At 39.8% G+C, this 21980-nt stretch overlaps 1 protein-coding gene across 1 annotated transcript in view; it reads right to left on the bottom strand.

Moving 5' to 3' along the window:
• TMEM170B (transmembrane protein 170B) overlaps positions 1 to 21980 on the bottom strand; it is a 76925-nt gene that overhangs the window by 35099 nt on the left and 19846 nt on the right. Inside the window, exon 2 of the mRNA XM_089682323.1 lies at positions 2252 to 2422. Coding sequence (XP_089538449.1) covers positions 2252 to 2422 — 171 coding nt within the window. The remainder of the gene's footprint in view (positions 1 to 2251; positions 2423 to 21980) is intronic.

The raw sequence follows: 21980 nt of genomic DNA on the forward strand, positions 1-21980 counted from the left end.
AAAGGGAGTCTATGGAGCCATAAAAACAGCCATATTTTATTGAAGGAACAGATCTATTTTGCTAGCATATCCTGGTTTAAAATGACATTAGAATTTAACAGTCTCCCGCTTGGCCTATAGACATATGACCGCCGAGCGAGACGTCATATGACGTGCTCCCAGGATCGGGCCATGCTACAGCACAATCTGTCACCTGCTATCCACTGGACATAGCGCATGACAGATCAGTGTACCAGGCTGCTGCTGGTACCATGTGATCGCTGTGACCAATGACAGATCACATTACAATTGTACACAATGGATGGCTTCTATTGATACTATTCATTGTGTACTATTGTGCTGATCTCTGTGATTGTTCACAATGATCACATGGTACAGACAAGGCCACTCACAGCTCATCTGTATCATGTGATTAGCTGTCACCAATCATAGCAAATCACAATAGTACACACCGCATGAATGGATTTAATTAATAAAAAATTATTGCTTAAACCAGTGGTTATAACTGTTATAAGAAAACAATCATAGTGTGTAAAAAAAAATTTCGATCACCTCTCTAGAGTACTACAGTGTTACTATACTAACACTTCATTGCTCTGGTCATAGTATGTAAAAATAAATTTTTTCCTTCTTATATACTATCACCAGTCAGTGTCACTGATCACTGCCACTCCAGTTATATGATGACGCTGTACTGCACTGGTGACAGTATGTAAAACAATTGTGAAAAAACATTTTTTTTTCATTTCTTCATTTTCCAAGAAAATGTGATAATAAATTATAACTTTAAACACTCACCATGCCTCATACTACCTTGGACTGTCTACTTTCCAAAAAGGGGTCATTTGGTGGGTATTTGTACTGTCCTGGTATTTTCAGGCATTGAGAAATGAGGCTGTCAGTACATCAGGACTGATGGAAGAAACGTGTTTTTCTTCAAAATATCTGGTCTCTTTTCATTTATTTAGCAAAAAATTAAAAAAAAAACCCAGTGGTGATTAAAAACCACCAAAAGAAAGCTCTATTTTTGTGAAAAAAAATTATAAAAAGTTCATTAGGGTAGAGTGTTGCATGCATAATTGTCATTTAAAGTGTGACAGCGCTGAAGTCTGAAAATTGGGGGTGAAAGTGGCCAGTATAGAAGTGGTTAATAATAAATATTCCTTATAGTGTGCGATTTTGTACTTACAATGTTTCAATGCTTGACTGCCTGGAGTAATCAATTTATTTCACGGTACTCTTGGGCCCTGAAAATGTACGGTCTGCTATGGCTAATGTTATGTGTTTGGTGGAAGAGAGAGGTCAGGCATTGGATGGTATTTGTCCAGTACAGTTTCACACACAAATACACAGTATTGGGGCTCATGTACACTGCAGCTCCTAAACTGACGTTCAGCAGCTGTTCAGCGTTTTTTTTTTAGCAGCCCCTGAATGCTCCCTAATGTTTTCCTATGTGTCCATGTACACTATGTTGTTTACAGTCGTTTACAGGCAGTTGAGTTTACAGTCGTTTTTTTTTAACGCACCAAACTTGCGTTTAGGAGTAGATTTTACTTGTGTTTCAAACGCCAAACGCTTGTAAATGCGGTTAACCACATTTATAAGCATTTGTGTTTAGAAGCGTTTTTTAACTGTTCCATATCCAGATGCTGTCCAGAGCCTTTTTTCATCATCAGAAATGCATGCAAAGCGTTTTCCATGTATTCAAATGGGCCTAATACACCAGCGCAGTCAGTTCCAGGTTTCACGTGAAGGAAAAAATGGTAGAACGTGCTGCATTATGCTCATGATGGGATCCATAGTGAATACAACCAAAAAAGACAGGTTATCTCAACACATACTGCTCTCTCTGCTTCTGCTCTCTCTATTCCTCTCAAAATGTCTGAAATGTTTTACAATTTTTCAGTGCATTCTAGGCATTTGGGAAAATCTTGAGGTTATCTTTTAAAAACGCTTCTAAACGCAAACGTGCATAAATGCGGTATGCAAATGCAGCTAAACTGACGTTTTTTTACCTATGTTTTCCAGCAGTCAGTTTCCATTGTACAGAAGGGTTTTCCAAACATCCCGTGTACATGAGCCCTTAAGATTAGCATTAGAATACAATTTTTGCATTAAGAAAGGCCTAACTTTCATTTAAATAAGGAGTGCAGGCAGGCTTTCGAATTTTTTTATATAAATCTGTAAAATATGTTAGAATCTCTTGAGCATCAGTTTTTATTTGAAATAATGGCAATAAAAAATCACTTACTAGTTATCATTGCTCCGGTGACAGAAGCCAGGAACCCAATGCTGACCAGGACCACAGATATTAGTCTCCCCTGCTTGTGTCTCTGTAGCATGACAAACATCAGAACTCCCGCTGCTCCATGGACAAAGAGAGAGGAGAAGAGGGCCCATAGGAAAACCCAATACCACATCTCTGAAAGATAAATGTCAATGATGAGGAATTAAATAGCAAGTAGACACAAAGGAGAAACAATTCTGCCCAAGCTGTCAGCTTGGGTTTAGGTGTCTGCCTAGAGTACTGACAAAATATATATTGCCATTATTGACCTTTCAAAAATGCTACTTTAATATCCTTCTACTGCTTTTGTAGTTTGAGCCACTGATGCAGAATAAGGCTCCCTTCACACCAATTTTCATTGTGACTTTGATCCAACTTTACATTCACTGGACTAAAGTCACATCAAAAGTCATACCAAAGTAGTGCAGGGACTACTTCTAAGTCTCTGCGACTTGAAGTCACACAGATTTGAATAGTACTCATTGGGAAACATTTGGACCCCAAAGTCACATGGCAAGTCGTACAAGTGTGCATGGGCTCTTAGCATGGGTCAGGTGAAATCATGGCAAAGTAAGAACTCCTGATATGAATACCTATTCCATTTCACTGTTGCAAAGAGCTGCCAACTAGCATTTTCAGAAAGTGAAGAAAGAAATGGCAGTCTCTGGGTTTCTTCCAAGAGTTCTATCAGTTACCTGAGTGCAAAATGTGTCAATAGTTTCCAGTGGCTAGTTTCTATGCAATTGGTTTTCTGAGCCCCAAAGAATGTAAGAACTGTAAATGAACTCTATAGGTAACCAAACTCTTGTTGCCAAAATAGAAGATTTAGCTTTCAGTTAATATTTTCCAATAAACATCAGTCACGTAGGCATGAATAAACTGTGCAGCTTTGTAAAATGTTCATTCATTTTATTGTCATACCTGTAGGCTATTTTGGCCCCCGCTACCACCCCAGAAGCCTGGCTCACATCTCCCAGTTAGTAATCCCCATGTCTTGCCTTGTTGCTAAGATTTGGAAACCATTGGATGCTCATTCACAGCATTACAGGAAGAATAAGCCAGGACAAGGGTATTGCTAACTTGGTGTTTTTCGACCAGGCTTCTGGGGTGGGTCAGTTGGCCTACAGGTATGATAATAAAATTAATGAACATTTTAGAAAGCTGCACAGATCTTTATTAGCTACCGGGGGCCCTTGACTGCATGGCTTTTTTTTTGTCTGGAAAAGGTGAACTTCAACTTTGAGTGTCGGTTTGGATGTGATTTGAACCGCATCCAATTGCATGACATGTGAAATAACATTGCTTCCTATGGTGCCTGTTCACATGTGTCTGGTGCACTGGCAGTGAGGATTCAGTGAGGATTGAAAAAGAGTCCTGTACGATTTCTGAGCATTGCGGTCCTGACCTGATCCTGTCCTGAACCTGATGTAAACCTGACATGTGTGAACAGGATAAACTCCTGATCTGATCCTGTCCTGAACCTGGTGTAAACCTGACATGTGTGAACAGGATAACATCCTGACCTGATCCTGTCCTGGACCTGATGTAAACCTGACATGTGTGAACAGGATAAACTCTTGACCTGATCCTGTCCTGAACCTGATGTAAACCTGACATGTGTGAACAGAATAAACTCCTGACCTGATCCTGTTCTGAACCTGATGTAAACCTGACATGTGAGAACAGGATAAAATCCTGACCTGATCCTCTCCTGAAACTGATGTAAACTTGACATGTGTGAACAGGAAAAAATCCTGACCTGATCCTGTCCTAAACCTGATGTAAACTTGATATGTGTGAACTGGATAAAATCCTGACCTGATAATGTCCTGAACCTGATGTAAACCTGACATGTGTTAACAGGATAAACTCCTGACATGATCTTGGCCTGAACCTGATGTAAACCTGACATGTGTGAACAGGATAGAATCCTGACCTGATAATGTCCTGAATCTGATGTAAACCTAATGTGTGAACAGGATAAAATCCTGACCTGATCCTGTCCTGGACCTGATGTAAACCTGACGTGTGAACAAGATAAAATCCTGACTTGATCCTGCCTGAACCTGATGTAAACCTGACATGTGAACAGTATAAAAAATCCTGAACATGATGTAAACCTGACATGTGTGAACAGGATAAAATCCTGACTTAATCTTGTCCTGAACATGATGTAAACCTGACATGTGTGAACTGGATAAACTCTTGACCTGATCCTGTCCTGGACCTGATGTAAACCTGACGTGTGAACAAGATAAAATCCTGACTTGATCCTGCCTGAACCTGATGTAAACCTGACATGTGAACAGTATAAAAAATCCTGAACCTGATGTAAACCTGACATGTGTGAACAGGATAAAATCCTGACTTAATCTTGTCCTGAACATGATGTAAACCTGACATGTGTGAACTGGATAAAATCCTGACCTGATCCTGTCCTGAACCTGATGTAAACTGGACCTGAACCGCTGAACAACTACTTTGTCAATTAGCTGTGAAACCTGAACTTCAATCCGCACAAGCATGAATCAGCTCTAAAGTGTCATTAAAGTCAAACATTTCCTAAGTGTAATTAGCTTTGAAATCAGGTATTGTACCATTTATTACAAACTTAGAATTGTTCACGTCTTTCCTCTTTGCTAGCATTGAGATAGAAGCCGCTTCTCTGGCTGTACCGTTGCCACCTCCATTGCACATACTCCATCAGTGGATTTAGCTCTACCAGTGGATTCCAATCATTTTTCCCTTTCATCTGAGAGTTGCCCCACGTGACTACCTGCATCAGACTTAGGGGTGGCCCCAGCACGAAAACGCAGGTGTCCTTCCTGCCTCCCACCCTCTGCGCACATCATCACAACTGCGTCATCAAGCGGGGAAGATCTAGAAGGGATGATTGACAGATTTCTCTTCTCCCTGCTAGCTGACCCACCTGGGGTTTGTGTTTATACATTGTGATTGGCAGCAGTTCCTTCAGATAGCCTCGCTGCCAGTCTTTTGGCACATATTTTTTAAATATATAGGATGAAACCAGCCTATATCCCCACGCTCAAGAAACGGCAGAAGTTTTTTTCTTTCTTTAATCACTTTATATCAATTGGACATTGTGTTTTGACATAGCGCTGTTTATGTGTCCTTTTTTTAGTCACTGTTTATACGTAATATTTTTTATCTAACACGTGACTGCAACATCACTAACCGGCGCTATGTAGGCAGGCGGGAAAGACTTTCTACTTTCTGGCTCCTCCCCCAGATCTCAGTGTGCGGTGGGGACTGATCGAGAGATTTCACTATGAACTGTTCAACAAGTAATTTGGGGCAATTTGTAGCTGTTATATATGCATTTATCATTGTTATGTGGTAAAAGAGGATGATCTATGGTAAGTTGGTACTCTGAATGTAATATCACTTTAAGGCTCAACTCACAAAGCTTTAACACCAGGATGAGGATACTTATTTAAGAATAAGTGACAGTTATTTTCAGCTGAAAACAATGAGATTTGAAAAATTTGATCAAACAGCTGAAATGAAGATGGAGATCTTTATCCTGAATGTTACAAAATATGTAAACCCAACATTTCATATTCCTGATACTGTATGTACTAGCTGTACCATGTACTTGTATGAAATAGTATCCTTTATGTTGCTTCCTTTGTATGAAATCCCTGGTGTTCCTGCCAGTCCTTCTGCTTTCCTAATAATCACTTAAAATGTTACTAAACCCACAACAGTAAAAGCAGTCAGTATATGCAGTAAAGTTTATTATGTTAGTTTTTATGGCTCAATAGATTTCCTTTTTTGTTTTTTACTAAAACTGGAGAGTGCAAAATCTGGTGCAGCACTGCATAGAAACCAATCAGCTTCCATTTTTTTTGTCTGCACGGTAGCTAAACGGCTTCTAACCTCAGCTTGTTCAATTAAGTGCAATGAACCTTGCTTGTTATACTCACTGCAGAACCTAAGGGGTTAATCCTCTGCATTGTATAAAAAGGTTGTTTTTATCCTGACTTCTCTGATCCTCCCCTTCTTCCAGTGTCCCCCTCTTGTTATACTCACTGTGGAACCTAAGGGGTTAATCCTCTGCATTGTGTAAAAAGGTTCTTTTTATCCTGACTTCTCTGATCCTCCCCTTATCCAGTGTCCCCCTCTTGTTATACTCACTGTGGAACCTAATAGGTTATTCCTCTGCATTGTATAAAAAGGTTGTTTTTATCCTGACTTCTCTGATCCTCCCCTTCTTCCAGTGTCCTCCTCTTGTTAAACTCACTGTGGGACCTAAGGAGTTAATCCTCTGCATTGTGTAAAAAGGCTGTTTTATCCTGTTTTCTCTGATCCTCCCCTTCTCCCAGTGTCCCCTTTTTATCCCCTGATAAGACATATTGTGTGAAGTTACTGTGCACATGCTCAGTTTGGTGTGAATTGATAAAGAGGTTTTTTTTTTTTCTTGGGAGAGTGCATGCGATCAGCACAGGGCCAATCAGCACTGTCCAGACAGAGGTCAGGGGTTCTGCATTTGCCTAGAGCAAAATTAAAACTCCTTCTACAAGCTTTAACATGTGCTGATAGAAGTCACAAGGCTACTCTAACTGCTGATGAGAAAAGGTATTTAGCAGTTTATATTTACTAAAATAATTGCACTTCCATGTTGTGTTTACTGAGTGAGACCAGATATAGTGAGTGCAGGGTCTTGGATTTAGTGACAATTTAAGGGCCGCCCACCCGCAATGTACTGTGGACGGGCAGCCCATACAGGCATAACAACGTACCTGTACGCCGCTGGGTACAGAGCAAAGTGTGCCCCCACCCACTGTCTCTTGCTGTGATTGCACACAGAGGGAGTTTGTCAGCAGGACCTGCTGATCAGCTGTGTCCAATCACAGCCCAGAGCCCTGTGTTGACAATCAACACAGGGCTCTGTACAGAGGGAACAAAGCAGGCAGAAAGAACAAAGATATTTTTAGTAAAAATCAGCACATAATACGTACATTAACACTCATTAGGCTCACACTTAACCCATTGATTACCCCGAGATGTTAACCCCTTCCCAGCCAGTGCCATTAGTACAGTGACCGTGTATAGTATTATCACTGATCACTGTCTTAGTGTAACTGGTGATGTCAGTGTCAGTCAGTTCCCACCAAGTGTCAGTTACTGTCAGACTGCCCGCTGCACTATCACAGTCCCACTATAAGATGCTGATCACTGCCATTAGTAGTATAAAATAAAATAAAATAAAATAACTTTCATGCAAACCAATCAATATACATTTATAGGGATTTTTTTTAACCAAACAGAATAAATGCAGCAGAATACATATTTATGAAGAAATTTAGATTTTGTTTTTATTGAATATGTTTTATAGCAGAAAGTAAAAAATATTTTCTTGAAAATGTTCGGTCTTTTTTCGTTTATACAATAAAAAATAAAAACCTAGTGGTGATCAAATACCACCAAAAGAATGCTCTGTTTGTGTGAAACAAAATGATATAATTTTCGTTTGAGTACAGTGTTTCTTGACCGCACAATTACCAGTTAAAATAGCACAGTGCTAAATAGCAAAAAATGGCCAGGTCATAAAAGGGGTAAAACCTTCCGTAGCTGAAGTAACTAAAAACTGACTTCACTAAGCAGGAGATCACAGTGTGGTCAGTTATCTAGCTGTGCTGGGAAATCAGTGTGATCTCCTCCAATGATCAAACTTATCCTGACATGCCCCCCCTTGCACAGCCATTCACTGAGAAGCTCAATGTGCTGCTGCTTTTTCTCCCCCAGTTCCCTATGCAGCTGAGAACAGAGGGAATGTGATCACTTCTAAAAAAAAAAAAAGGGAAAATGGGTATTTATAATTATTTTTATATCTATACACAGATGTTTTGCCTTTCATTTCTTTTTTAAACTGTATGGGTTGTTTTACAAGGTGAGGGTTTACAGACACTTTAAAACTTCATAAATTGAGTCTAATGTCTGATTTAATTACTTCCACCCTTCAGGACCTACTGGTATGTCTTGAGGTTGAAAGGTTGAAGTGGTTGTACCAGGATGATGGCTGCAGCTGTCGCCCTGGTAGAAAAGTTTTCAGCAATGGATGGGCTTTTCTGTAGAGGGGATCTTAGCGGCTCTAGGGGCCCCACTTTTTCTTGGGAGGGGCCCCACTTCTCTGTCATTTCTATAGTGAAGGTGTCTCCACGGTTCTGACTGGCTTGACATTTCAGCTAATGTGCAGAGAATTTATGAAAGCTAAAAGGGTGGACAGTTAACATCACCTCACTATGTTTAAAAATACGTTTAGACATTTGAATCTTGAAAATCTAGATATTTATATATATCTGTAAGATGAAAACAGTTTAAGCTCTAAAAAGTCTACCGATAATTATAATCAGTCATCATTTTTCACAGACTGTTGAGTTTACAACAGGAGATAGATATATATATATATATATATATATATATATATCTATATATATATATATATATATATATATATATAAAATTTCCGGTAAATGACTCATCTCTGTGAGATATATTCTATGAAAATTGGTGAAAAACAGAACCCTATTATAGGGATATAAATGGAAATAGATTTATAAATAGATAAACCAGCTAGTTCATTTGAAAGCAAAGACATCAGTGACATTTATGCACACTGGACATTTTTACAGCGGCTGTTTTTGACTTTTGACATTTTTTTCTACAGCTAGTAAACCCCCCAGCATGTTATCCTATATGTCCATGTACACATAGACTGTAATCAACGTTTTTTTGGCAGGGACGTTTTTGGCTGGAAAAAAAAAACAGGACTAGTGGGTTTCTAGAGGAGTTATTTAGCTGCAAAAAATGCTCTAATGCTGAAAAACGTGGCAAAATGCAGTAAAATGCCGAAAACCAGAGGATTTGGACTTTTCAAAAGTAAAAAAACCCACTAAAACTGCAAATGCAGGAAAACACCGCTAATTGTGGCAAAACGCCGCTAAACACTAATGAAAAATGAAAAACCGCAAACAATAAAAGCGGTGTGACTTTATACAGCTAACGTTACCAGCGTTATCAAAACACCCAGTGTGCATGAGGACTTACAGTGAACATATTTGTTACGTAGGACCACAAATTAAAACACAATAATTAAACACCAAAATGTGAATTTATGCTTTCCTGAAATTGTACTTATCTAATATCCTTTCCCATTGACATGCTTTGCTCATGAAAAACATGACAAAAACATGATAGAAACAGCAAATGTTTAAAGATGAACTCCAGACAGACAGTTGAATACAATCAGAAAATCATACGTGAATTACTTTTCTTGCAAAATGAATTGTAATAGTGTTCAGGCAGTTTTGGGATCCAAGTACCCCTGCCAGACAGCACAGCCATGCCCTAAGCCTCTTTGTAGATTATACTGCGGCTAGCCAATACAACTTTTTTTTGGAACCCAGCCCATCCTGTAACTGGACAGTGAAGAAGCAGTGACACACCAATGGTGTCATACCTATGCTCAGCTCTCTTGTAAGCATGTACAGTATATACAGTGCTGACTGACACTAATAAACATTTTAACAAAGCCAAAATGTCTCAGAATGCTAACCCTACCTCTCCAAGTTCTACATTGCAGTGTTTGCGGAGGGGTGTTATCAGACTTAGGTACATTTGTAGTTTTTATGTAAAAAATATTTTGACTGATTTTACTGTGTATTTGTTTATTTGTGCCTTCGTAAGGTACTGTATAGATATATGCATAGTTAGAATGTTAAAGTTATACTTCACATGAATTGATAGGGGTGTGCTACCACAATAGTATGTTTTATTTATGTGATTATGTTTTGGTATTCTCCTGTTTTACCTTTTAGCTTGTCATTAGTTCAGCCTTTAGTTGACACCCTAGCCTCTACTGCCCTACTTTAAGTTTCTAGTTTATTCTTGCTTGTTAAAAGGTCTTTTACAGTTAGGAAGCTAATGACACCAAAAAGTATTTTCACTTGCAACAATAACCCAGGAAAGCATCCCTTGTAATGATAACCAGAATAAATTACATTGTAATCTACATCTGGGTAGGCTGACACTGCATGTGGATCTTATCGAGTCAGCAAATTGCCATACAGTCCATACAGGCTGGGCCCCAGTCTGTTTTGCATACAGTGACATTTGAGACAGAGCAAGGCTGCTTAACCCCTCGGGGCAGTGCCTTCCAGCTCTTTAAGGGGTTTCTGATGCCGGGAGGTGGGGTTTATGGTTTTGTGATTGCCATGATTGGCGGTCACATGACTGGAACGCTCCCAATTACAAGTAGTGATTGGGAGCTTTCCGGTAGCTATGCCAGGAGCTCGCAGGGCTCGTTCTTGGCACATGCATGTTTACATCTGGCATACAAATATGTGGTATCACCCGCCGAGAGGCTGCAAATTTGCTTACTGCCGGCACCAAGAGGTTAAAGTGATGATAAAGAGGTTATACTTACCTGCTCTGGGCAATGATATTGCACAGAGAGGCCCCTTACCTCCGCACCAATGGTGCTCTCAGCTCCTCCTCTTTTCCGAGTGCCCCCATAGCCAGCCGCGCACTCAAGCCAGGCTGTGTGTGTCCTTAGACAGACAGCAAAGCTCAGCCACACCCCCCAACTCACGCTTCATGGGATTTGACTGACAGCAGCAGTAGTCAATGGCTCCTCCTGCTCTCAGTGAAGCCTTTGAATCCAGAGAGGAGAGTGGTGCTGCCAGCAGAGACAGTGCTGGATCGAGACAGGTGTCAGGTAAGTGTTTCGGGGGAGGGGAAACATCTAGTGGGCTGTTTTTTACCCTAATGTATAACTATAGGCAAACCTTTTTTTTTAGTTTTGGATAGCGTGGAGAGGAATTAGAACCCTTGTCAGTTTTTATTGCTGTTTGTGCCCCCATTAAGGAGATTAAGAATAAATGGGTCAATGGGAAGACAGGAGTAATGGGTCAATGGGAGCACAGGAGTAAATGGGTCAATGGGAGGACAGGAGTAAATGGGTCAATGGGAGGACAGGAGTAAATGGGTCAATGGGAGCACAGGAGTAAATGGGTCAATGGGAGCACAGTGGTAAATTGGTCAATGGGAGCACAGTAGTAAATGGGTCAATGGGAGCACAGTAGTAAATGGGTCAATGGGAGCACAGTAGTAAATGGGTCAATGGGAGCACAGTAGTAAATGGGTCAATGGGAACACAGGAGTAAATGGGTCAGTGGGAACACAGTAGTAAATGGGTCAATGGGAGCACAGTAGTAAATGGGTCAATGGGAACACAGGAGTAAATGGGTCAATGGGAGCACAGTAGTAAATGGGTCAATGGGAGCACAGGAGTAAATGGGTCAATGGGAGCACAGTAGTAAATGGGTCAATGGGAGCACAGTAGTAAATGGGTCAATGGGAACACAGCAGTAAATGGGTCAATGGGAGCACAGGAGTAAATGGGTCAATGGGAGCACAGGAGTAAATGGGTCAATGGGAGCACAGTAGTAAATGGGTCAATGGGAGCACAGTAATAAATGGGTCAATGGGAGCACAGTAGTAAATGGGTCAATGGGAGCACAGTAGTAAATGGGTCAATGGGAGCACAGTAGTAAATGGGTCAATGGGAACACAGGAGTAAATGGGTCAATGGAAGCACAGTAGTAAATGGGTCAATGGGAGCACAGGAGTAAATGGGTCAATGGGAGCACAGTAGTAAATGGGTCAATGGGAGCACAGTAGTAAATGGGTCAATGGGAACACAGGAGCAAATGGGTCAATGGGAGCACAGTAGTAAATGGGTCAATGGGAGCACAGGAGTAAATGGGTCAATGGGAGCACAGTAGTAAATGGGTCAATGGGAGCACAGTAGTAAATGGGTCAATGGGAGCACAGTAGTAAATGGGTCAATGGGAACACAGGAGTAAATGGGTCAATGGGAGCACAGTAGTAAATGGGGCAATGGGAGCACGGGAGTAAATGGGTCAATGGGAGCACAGTAGTAAATGGGTCAATGGGAGCACAGTAGTAAATGGGGCAATGGGAGCACAGTAGTAAATGGGTCAATGGGAGCACAGTAGTAAATGGGTCAATGGGAGCACAGGATTAAACGGGTCAATGGGAGCACAGGGTTAAACGGGTCAATGGGAGCACAGGATTAAACGGGTCAATGGGAACACAGGAGTAAATGGGTGCAATTAAAAAGGCAGTAATCACTGGGACACAAGTGGACAATTTACTTTAACACTAAGGTACAGCACTGCAGGCATATGTCCTGGTATATTAAATGAGGACATACTGTATGCCCAATGCACAGCAAAAAAAATATATTGTTTTATTTTTTGTTTATCTTTATTGTTAATATTGTACTGTTAATGCCAATGCCTGTTTACTGAAGTCACATCTGCAATTAGCTTACAGTGCCGTTTGAAGCACTTGACTTCTATTAGCAGGTATCTACTGTAAACAATATAAATGTATGTATTTACATACTGTGAGCACTCATTCACACTAGCAAAGTATTTTTCATCTGTTTAAAATGTTAGCATGTTAAGTGCAGCAAAAACCCAACAAATGGATTGTAATCACACACTTTAACGATGCTATTACAATGCAAGGATATTACATTCACGCAGAAGCGTCACTAGGGTTAGTGTCACCCGGTGCGGTAACACGCGCAGTCACCCCTCCAGACAACAGTTACGAGATAATTTTGGTTCGACTTGACATTCATAACAATCTTCTCATTTTCGTTAAAACTCTTCACAGATTTTTTATTTTTTGATGAAATACATTTAACATTTTATTTGGTGTAACCCTTTGAGATGGTGTCACCCAGTGGGGCACGCATTCCCCTAGTGACGTCACTGGCTACAAGAGTAGTGAGGAGATGCAGGTTCTCTGTGATCTCCACCTCCTGTCATAAAAGCGATCCTCCATACAGCAGGTTACATAGGATTGCTCTTAGATCGTTGGTACACGGCTTGATTACCTGCCCCCATCCATGTTTCCAGGAGTTGAGCAGTCTTTGAAGGAGATGGGGACGGGTAATAAAGCCATGTACCGACCAATCTAAGAGCAATCCAATGTAACCTTCTGTATGGAGGATCGCTGTATGACAGGAGGAGGGAGATCACAGAGAAGCCTGCATCTCCTCCCTGCTCTCTCCTCTCCACCGCTGTCACTTCTCCTGCCTGTATACGGTAGTTCACTGCGGCCGGCTCTGAGTGCGGGGCTGGTGGGGGGGAAGCTCAAGCCCAGAAGCTCTGCTGGCATCCTGCACAGTAAACAGACTTGAGAGAGAAAGCTATGTCTGCTCTAACAAATTTTCTTTTCATTTTGGTGTCACCCCCTGTGATGGTGTCACCCCCCTTGTGACGCCACTGCATGTATGCACTTGTAGCTTCACTAATACTGAGAACTGTTTATTTGTTTTTCATAGTTCCCTTTTATTTATGCAGATCTTTTTGTAATGATAAAGTTGAAAAACGTTACAAAATTGGTTTTCTGAAGCAAATGCACATGGTAGTAACTGGCCAACAAAATAGGTGATGATGGCAGATCTGCACACTCTTGATTCACAGAGAGTTCATTGAATCTTCTAACAACCAAACGTAGCCAATTGAGGTCTATTGGGGTGAACGGGGTACTATTTGCAGATTCTGGCTATTTTTAGGGCTAATTGGCAAACTTTTGTAAATAAAGCATTGGTTGGTGGGCACTGCCACAGGCAGTCTCTGCAATGGCAAAAAGAAAAAAAAATACAATGTGCGAAAGGTTCTGTTCATGTGGTTTTGAGGGTGACGTAAAATGTACAAACGTTTCAAATAACAGGTTTGAAGGATGCCTTAAACCTCTTCTACATTGCCATTTGGAACCAGCATGTTTTTAAGAGGCATACAGCCAACAGAGCACCCTAATGTTTAAAAAATAATTGTTCAGGTGATTTGACTGCCAGAAGTAGTAGCTCCAAAATACTGTATTTTTATGGTCAGAAAAAAAAACTGGCATTGTTGATGCATTTTTTTCTTCTTCTTCCACTAATCCTATCAGAACCTTTGAAACTGGCTAAGACAAGATCCAGATAAATTGTCTGAGCACTTCATTGCTGGCTTGCTGCAAGAGCAGCCACAACCAGTAGTTGCAAAGAAAATTATAGCTATGACCAACTCTCCTTAGGTTTTCCATCTATCCTTAATGTGTTACTAAACCCAGGACCCTGCATTCATTATAACTGGTCTCCCACAGTACACAGAACATGGAAATGCAATTATTTTAGTAAATATAAACTGTTAAATATCTTTTCTAATCAGCAGTTAGAGCAGTCTTGTGACTTCTATCAGTGTCCAGCAGTGCACTGGTTAAAGTTTATAGGAGGAGTTTTCATTCTCCCCTGATTGTCCAATGACGCTGCAGGATCCCCGACCCTCTCTGTGGAGAGCACTGATTGGCCCTGTGCTGATCACATGCACTCTCCCAAGAAAAAAAGAATTGTCTGGCAATACACACAAAACTGAGCATGTGCAGCTTTCCCCCAAGGCTCTGCTCTATCAGCAGATGGATTAGGGACAGTAGAAGAAGGAGAGGATTAGAGAAGACAGGATCAAACATCCTTTTTACACAATTCAGAGGATTAATCCCTTAGTTTTCACAGTGAGTATAACAAGCATGCTTTACTGCATATAGATTGATTTTACTGTTGTGGGTTTAGTAACACTTTAACCTCTCTGTATAATCATTCATTTATCTATCCAAAATTAACTATCAATCTTATCTATTAATCTTAATTATCAATCCACTTGGAACCCCTCTGCCAGCCCCTTTTAACCACTTAAGCAGGAGCAGTACAGGAGCGGGTTGCCATTCATAAATGGCGCCCGCATTTTCGTTCTGTGCGTGCTCCCTCCGGACACAGCGGAACACCGATCACTGGACGGGACCTCTGTGTGAGGTTCCAATCATGTGTCAAGGACTGGCAGTGACAAAATTACAAAAAAAAAAAAAGAGTAAAAAAGGACAGGTTTAGAACTCTTGAGGATGCCACACTCCAGCTAGAGGACAGAATTCATACAGCAGCAGCATCCTTAACCACTTCCCGACCGGCCATTGTATATAAATGGCCGGACGGTGGCAGTGCAGGGTCGGGTGGTCGTTTATATGCGGCCTCCCCGCACCCTGCTTGTGCGTGCTCCCTAGGAGCGTGCAGCACCGCGATCTGGTGCCTGCTGTGTCCTCTGGACACAGTGAAACACCAATCGTCGGACGGGACCTCTGTACGAGGTCCCGATCATGCGATCACTGATTGGCCAATCAGTGATCACATGCAAAGTAGTAAGCAAGATGTCACTTCTGACATCATTGCTTACTACGTGTGAAATCTGTGAATGATCACAGAGGTCACATGGTACAAGGCTATTCACAACAGCCTTGTACCATGTGGCAAGCTGTGACCAATCACAGCTCACTCTGTAGTTCTCAATGGCTGCAAGAATGCAGACAGAGAGAAAGGAGAAATGATTGCTTTTACATCCTATATGGGTGTAAAAGCAATCAGTGTAAAAAAAAAAAAAAAATCTTCATCACCTCCCAAAAGTAGTACAGTGTCACCATGGTGACACTGTACTGCTAGGGTGACAGTATGTAAAAAAATAAAAAATAAAATAAATAATAATATTAAAAACAAATGCAAAAAAAAGTTTAAAAATTATAATTTTTGGTTATAAACTAATTTGGCTTATTTTGTTTTACTAAAAAGATAACAGAATAAACTTTGGCCAAGATTTATGATGAAATATTATTTATTTGCAAAATTTTATAAGAAAAACACTTTTTTTCAAAATTTTCGGACATTTTCATTTACATAGCAAAATAATAAAAATCCCAGGGGTGAATAAATACCACCAAAATAAAGTTTTATCTGTCTCAAAAAAATGGTAAAAAATTAATATAGGTACAGTGTTGCATGACCGCGCAATTGTCATTCAAAGTGTGATAGCGCTGAAAGCTGAAAATTGCCCTGGTCAGGAAAGGGGTAAAAGTGTCTGGACTGGAAGTGGATAAAAAAGTCAGCAGCTGGTGCTCTTTGCAAGCTGGGTCCCAGTAAGCAGTACAAAGATGTTGTGTGAGACTGTATTCAAGAAAGGAAGGGAAACAGCACATCTCTAAGCTCTGGTTCACATGGATGCGGTGCGGAATTTGCAGCGTTTACTGTGCGAATTTCGCACCGCATCAGAATCGCACCCCGTTCATGCGACCCACTGTGTATATTAAGTTAACAAGACCCTGAAAGTGGTCAGCAAAACGCATTGCTATGTGCACAATTGGATCGCATAGGTGTGAATACCCATGCAATCCCATTCTAGTACGGACCAAAAAAAAGGTCCTGCACGTTTTTGGTGCGAGCGCGGTGCGATTAGAGCCATACAAAATGTATGGCTTCAATCGCACTGCACGCAAATCGCATGTGATTTTCACAGGAATGCGGTGCGGTTCCTGTGCGAATCACATGCGATATACAGCACCGCATAGATGTGAACCCAGGCTTAAGGTGAGACAGAGGTGGGAGACCAATGACATGCTGGAAGAGGGAGTGGGAGGATACCACAGTGTACTGCAAGCATAAGCCGCCATCTGCAGAAAAAAGCTACACTATAACAACAACCAAGTCCAGAAGTCTAATGGTGCCCGTACACTAGACAAAAATTGTTCAAAAATCCATCATTTGGACAGTTCATTCATTTTTCGTCTAGTTAATGGGCACAAATTGAAAATCGGTAGTGAGCCAAAAAAAGGGAAAACTTAAAGCGGTAGTAGACCGTGACCTTTTTAAAGAAAAAAATAATCCTGCAAGACAATGTGCTACAATATACATATAGATACAATATACATAGTATAATGTGCTAGTATACTTCGCATACTAACCCATTATGTGAAACTTACCTTAACCATTTCCATACAGGGCACTTTTACCCCCTTCCTGCCCAGGCCAATTTTCATTTTTCAGCGCTCTCACACTTTGAATGACAATTGCGCAGTCATGCAACACTGTACCCAAACTAAATTTTTATCATTTTGTTCACACAACTAGAGCTTTCTTTTGGTGGTATTTAATCACCACTGGGGTTTTTTTTTTTTGCTAAATTAACAAAAAAAGCCTGAATATTTTGAAAAAAAACAAACAAGTTTTTCTGTTTCTGTTATACAAATGTTCAAATAAATAATTGTTCTTCATAAATTTAGGCCAAGATGTATTCTGCTACATTTCTTTTGTGAAAACAACCCAAATCAGTATTTATTATTTAGTCTGTAGGAAAGTTATAGAGTTCAAAAACTATGGGATATATCTGACAATTGATCAATCCTGAAGTACTGACGGCCAATCTAATTTCTTGAGTTCCAAGAATGTCAGAACAGCTATCCCCCAAATGACCCCTTTTTGCAAAGTAGACAGTCCGACGTACTTCAAAAGAGGCATTGCGAGTTTTTTGAAGTTGTAATTTTTTGTCATAACTTTTTGGAAAATGAAGAAATTAAAAAAAACATTTTCATTATTTTTTATTTTTAACATACTGTCAGCAGAGCAGTACAGCATCATCATATAACTGGTGTGACACTGACTGGTGATGGTACGAAAAACATCCAAAAACATTTATTAAATTTGTTTCTCTCTTTTTTTTTACGATTTTAATTTCATATTACACTATGACCAAATTAGTATAATGTTACCATAGTAATGTTGTACTGCTTTGGGGAAGTGATCAGTATTTTTTTTTTACAGAATATGATTGCTTATATCAAAGAATTTGTTTGCTATAAGCAAGCATTTAACTGAATGAAATCGCTGCATTCAGGTTTTTTTGTTGTGATTAGCTGTGCTTGGCCACGGCTAATCACATGACACAGAAGGGCTGTGATTGGCCCAGTCTATGTCATCACTGTGACCAATCACAGCTAATGACACAATTGTATACAATGGATGGCATGAAAGGAAGCCACCCATTGTTTACAGCTGTCATGTGACCTGCTGTGATTGGTCACATGGTACTGGCAACGGGCTGGTACACACATCTGTCAACAGCTGAGTCTGAGGTACACAGCCTCTGACAGATCATGCCACAGATCGCAAGGCGTGATCCAGGAGGGACGTCATATGACACCCACCCGGATCAACAAGAGTCCCGTTCGGCTAATAGGAAAATGATATTAAAATAAAGCCCTCCAGCGACGTGCTGTCACCACTCACAGGGCTTCCATCTTCACCCGGTCCTTCTTCTGGGTTTGCAGGCTCCAATGGCTTGAGTGACCAAGCTGCAATGACATCACTCCCACGCATGCGCGCGGGAGTCACTTTTTACGGCACACAGCTCTGAAGGAACAGCACAGGTGTACCGTTCCTTTCGAGCAAATGCGCCAGTGTTTCTTTACAAGTAAATGTCTCCTAAATTGTGACGTTTAGGAGATATTTACAGTACCTACATGTAAGCCTTATTATAGACTTACCTGTAGGTACAAGTGAAAAAACAGACTTTACTACCACTTAAAGGCTTCAGCCGAATGGACGATAAATTGAAAGGTTAATGTGTTTCTCGCCCATTTAAAATCAAACTGTTTGTATTGCGCATATGTGACAAAACAAATGAAAAACGTATTCATTTATGTCCATTGAACGATTTTTTTGTTTGAAAATCAGTCATTACATGATGGCAATATTGCTTGCTGCCACGACCGTGTGTTAGTTTTTCGGATATGCATTCGAATAAATTTTCAACTAGTGCATGTCTATCCCTCTATGTCCCAGCGTTCTTATATAATCTACTGGAAATTTCCCACCTGTATTTATTTTAATTATGTTATTTTAAATAAATAAATAAATAAATATATATATATATATATATATATATATATCTTTATTGGGTTTTTTGTTTTGTTTTTTTCCCATATGTGTAATGTTTACTTTTTTTATTATTGTTATTATTTTATTACTTTTTTTATTATTGTTATTATTTTATTATATTTTTATTATCACTTTTTTTTCTTCCAAGTCTGTCCTTACCATGGTCAGACAAACACGGGCAGTTACAGCAATGTTGTACATAAAAAAGATACTACTGGGCTACTGGGTGTTGAGGATGTTGAGGGTGTTGAGGAGGTGACCTAATATGTGCTCAAGGTAATGGCCTGCCCTGCTGAAGGTGCAATGTCAATGAGAACCTTTGGTGCAACAAGAGGATTTTTAACTGAGGAGCTGATTTTATTAAAATAAGTCAGACCTGGTTTAAAAAGGACTACCAAATGTTACTGATATAGTCAATACATTTATTTTATATCCATTTAACTAAGAAAAGACTAAAAACCTTTACCTCTTATTCTCACTGTTACTGACACTGATGCCAACACTTCTACCTCCTGACACATATCATCCTTCTTCTCCTTCCCTCTAACTTTTGCACACAAAAAAAAATGACTCCCTTAAGTCCAAAAAAGGTTGAAGTTTTAATTATTTCGTTTTTTAAAAGAGAACTCTCTGTGCCTTTGTATTTTAACAATTTGGCCTTAATCTTGTGTCTTCACATTTATGCCTGTGCTTGTGTTGAAATTATGGTGACAGAGTTACTAATTTGCCCGAACTCAAGGAGCAGAGTCTAAGGAGCTGCATGATGTTCACAAGAACATTCTGAAAGACCTCATGGACTTTAGTTCAGAATGGTTTCCCACACTGCAGCTATCAGGTATACTAAGGAGAATATTTAAAAATCTGTGGATGTGACTTTCGCCAAACATTCACTGGGGGTGAATAAATTACTGCCATTTAAAACACATGCACATGGAAGATTTACCTAGTTAGGTCTCATGCGCATTTGAGCTAAAAAATGCTGCTTTTACAGGCGTTTGAGCTTTTTCTCTGGCTCTAATCTCCCCTCCATGTTAATCTATGTGTACATGCACACTATAAGTGTTTACAGGAGCTTAGAGGAACAAAAAAAAACATCAGTTGTGCATTCAAGAGAGGAGCAATTTCCTATGATAGGGTAGATTGGGGATTCATGACGGATACGTTACAGGTTCTGGGACCGGGGCCCAAAATGTTAAAGTGGATAAATGGGCTATATAACGTTCAGTCAGCAGCCGTACAGGTTAACGGGTCCCTTTCTAATTTTATAAAATGCATAATGGTACAAGACAGGGATGCCCACTTTCTCCCTTTTTATTTGTAATTTCCCTGGAACTCTTACTAGCGATGGTAAGAGAGTGTAATGTAACATGTAATGTAACAGGAATTAAGATAGGCGAAGTGGAACATAATAATAAAAGGTGCAGCGCTAAAACTACTAATTCCAAATAATAACTCATAAATGAATAAATTATGATATCAATAAAGTGACAAATTTGTGGTAAAGTACTGAGTACAAGCTGATAATAACTTCAACACTCCATTAAGGAGGCCTCTGGCTGAATCCAATCTGTGCCCACCAAGGAGACATCTGTATAGCTGTTTACCACCCAGAGGGAGGAGAAGCCATAATCGGCATATCTCGTCCATTCCATCCTTTAAGGGGACTTCTGGCTATATTGCCTACATGCGTATTTAAAATATGCATCTGGTGAGTGCATATTTTTACTACACCTTGGGCACATCACTGAAGTTTTGGAGTTATTATCAGCTTAAACTCTGCACTTTGCCACAAACTGTCAGTTTATTGATATCATAATTTATAAGTTATTATTTGGAATTAGTATTTTTAGCGCTGCACCTTTTATTATTTGTTTGTGGAGGTTTTATTTGGTTACCTTTGTGTGTATCAGCGGCTAATTTTTAAGCGGTCACTGATCTTATTATATTTTATGAAGTGGAACATAAGGTAGCACCTTACACAGATGATCTGTTGTTCTATATTGTGAATCCAAGATTATCATTACCAAAACTTAATGAGATTACTAAAACAATATGGAAAGTTTTCAAATCTGAAGATAAATCCCTCAAAGTTGGAGATTTTGAACATAAGTCTCTCAGATAGAGATGCAGGCCCTATAAAAAGAATTCACATTCACATGGAGGGAGAGGTAACCAAGATATTTGGGAATAAAATGAATCATTATACCAGGCAAATTATATCCCATTAATAAATTAAATAAAGGATGATTTTGGCAGACTTTCCAGGGGATGGGCCTCTTGGATAGGATGTATAAATCTGGTAAAGATGGTGATTGTGCCAAAAATCCTATATAAGTTTCATATGCTCCCAGTACATATACCAGGGTCCTTTTTTGGGATAATAAAAAAAATGATACTTAGGTTTATATGGGCAAATAAGAAACCAAGAATTAAATACAAGGTTTTGTGCAATAAAAAAGGGAAAGGGTGGTTAAGCCTGCCTAATTTTAGGAAATATTACGACTCGGTGATACTATCATGAATTGTAGATTGGACACATAACGTACAAGGGAAAGATTGGGTAAAAATGGAAGGTCTGTTAAGTAAGGCACAAGTAGAGAAGATTATCTGGATACCACATAAGTTTTGTATATTAGATGAAAACACGAGCACTTTGACACGTAAGGTTTTAAGAATGTGGAGCAAATGGGTTGGAATTATAATTCATTATTGATTCCTCTGGTGGGGACGGAGTATTTCCCTCCAGGGAAAGACAATATTTCAGGGAAATAGATTAAAGATAAAAAGGCATGCTTGAAGGATAAGTAGAGAAGGGGAAATTGTACACTTTTCAAGATT

Source organism: Staurois parvus, unplaced genomic scaffold, assembly GCF_062004578.1.
Source record: "Staurois parvus isolate SC_StPar_1 unplaced genomic scaffold, SC_StPar_1.0 ptg000287l, whole genome shotgun sequence".
Lineage (NCBI taxonomy): Eukaryota > Metazoa > Chordata > Amphibia > Anura > Ranidae > Staurois > Staurois parvus.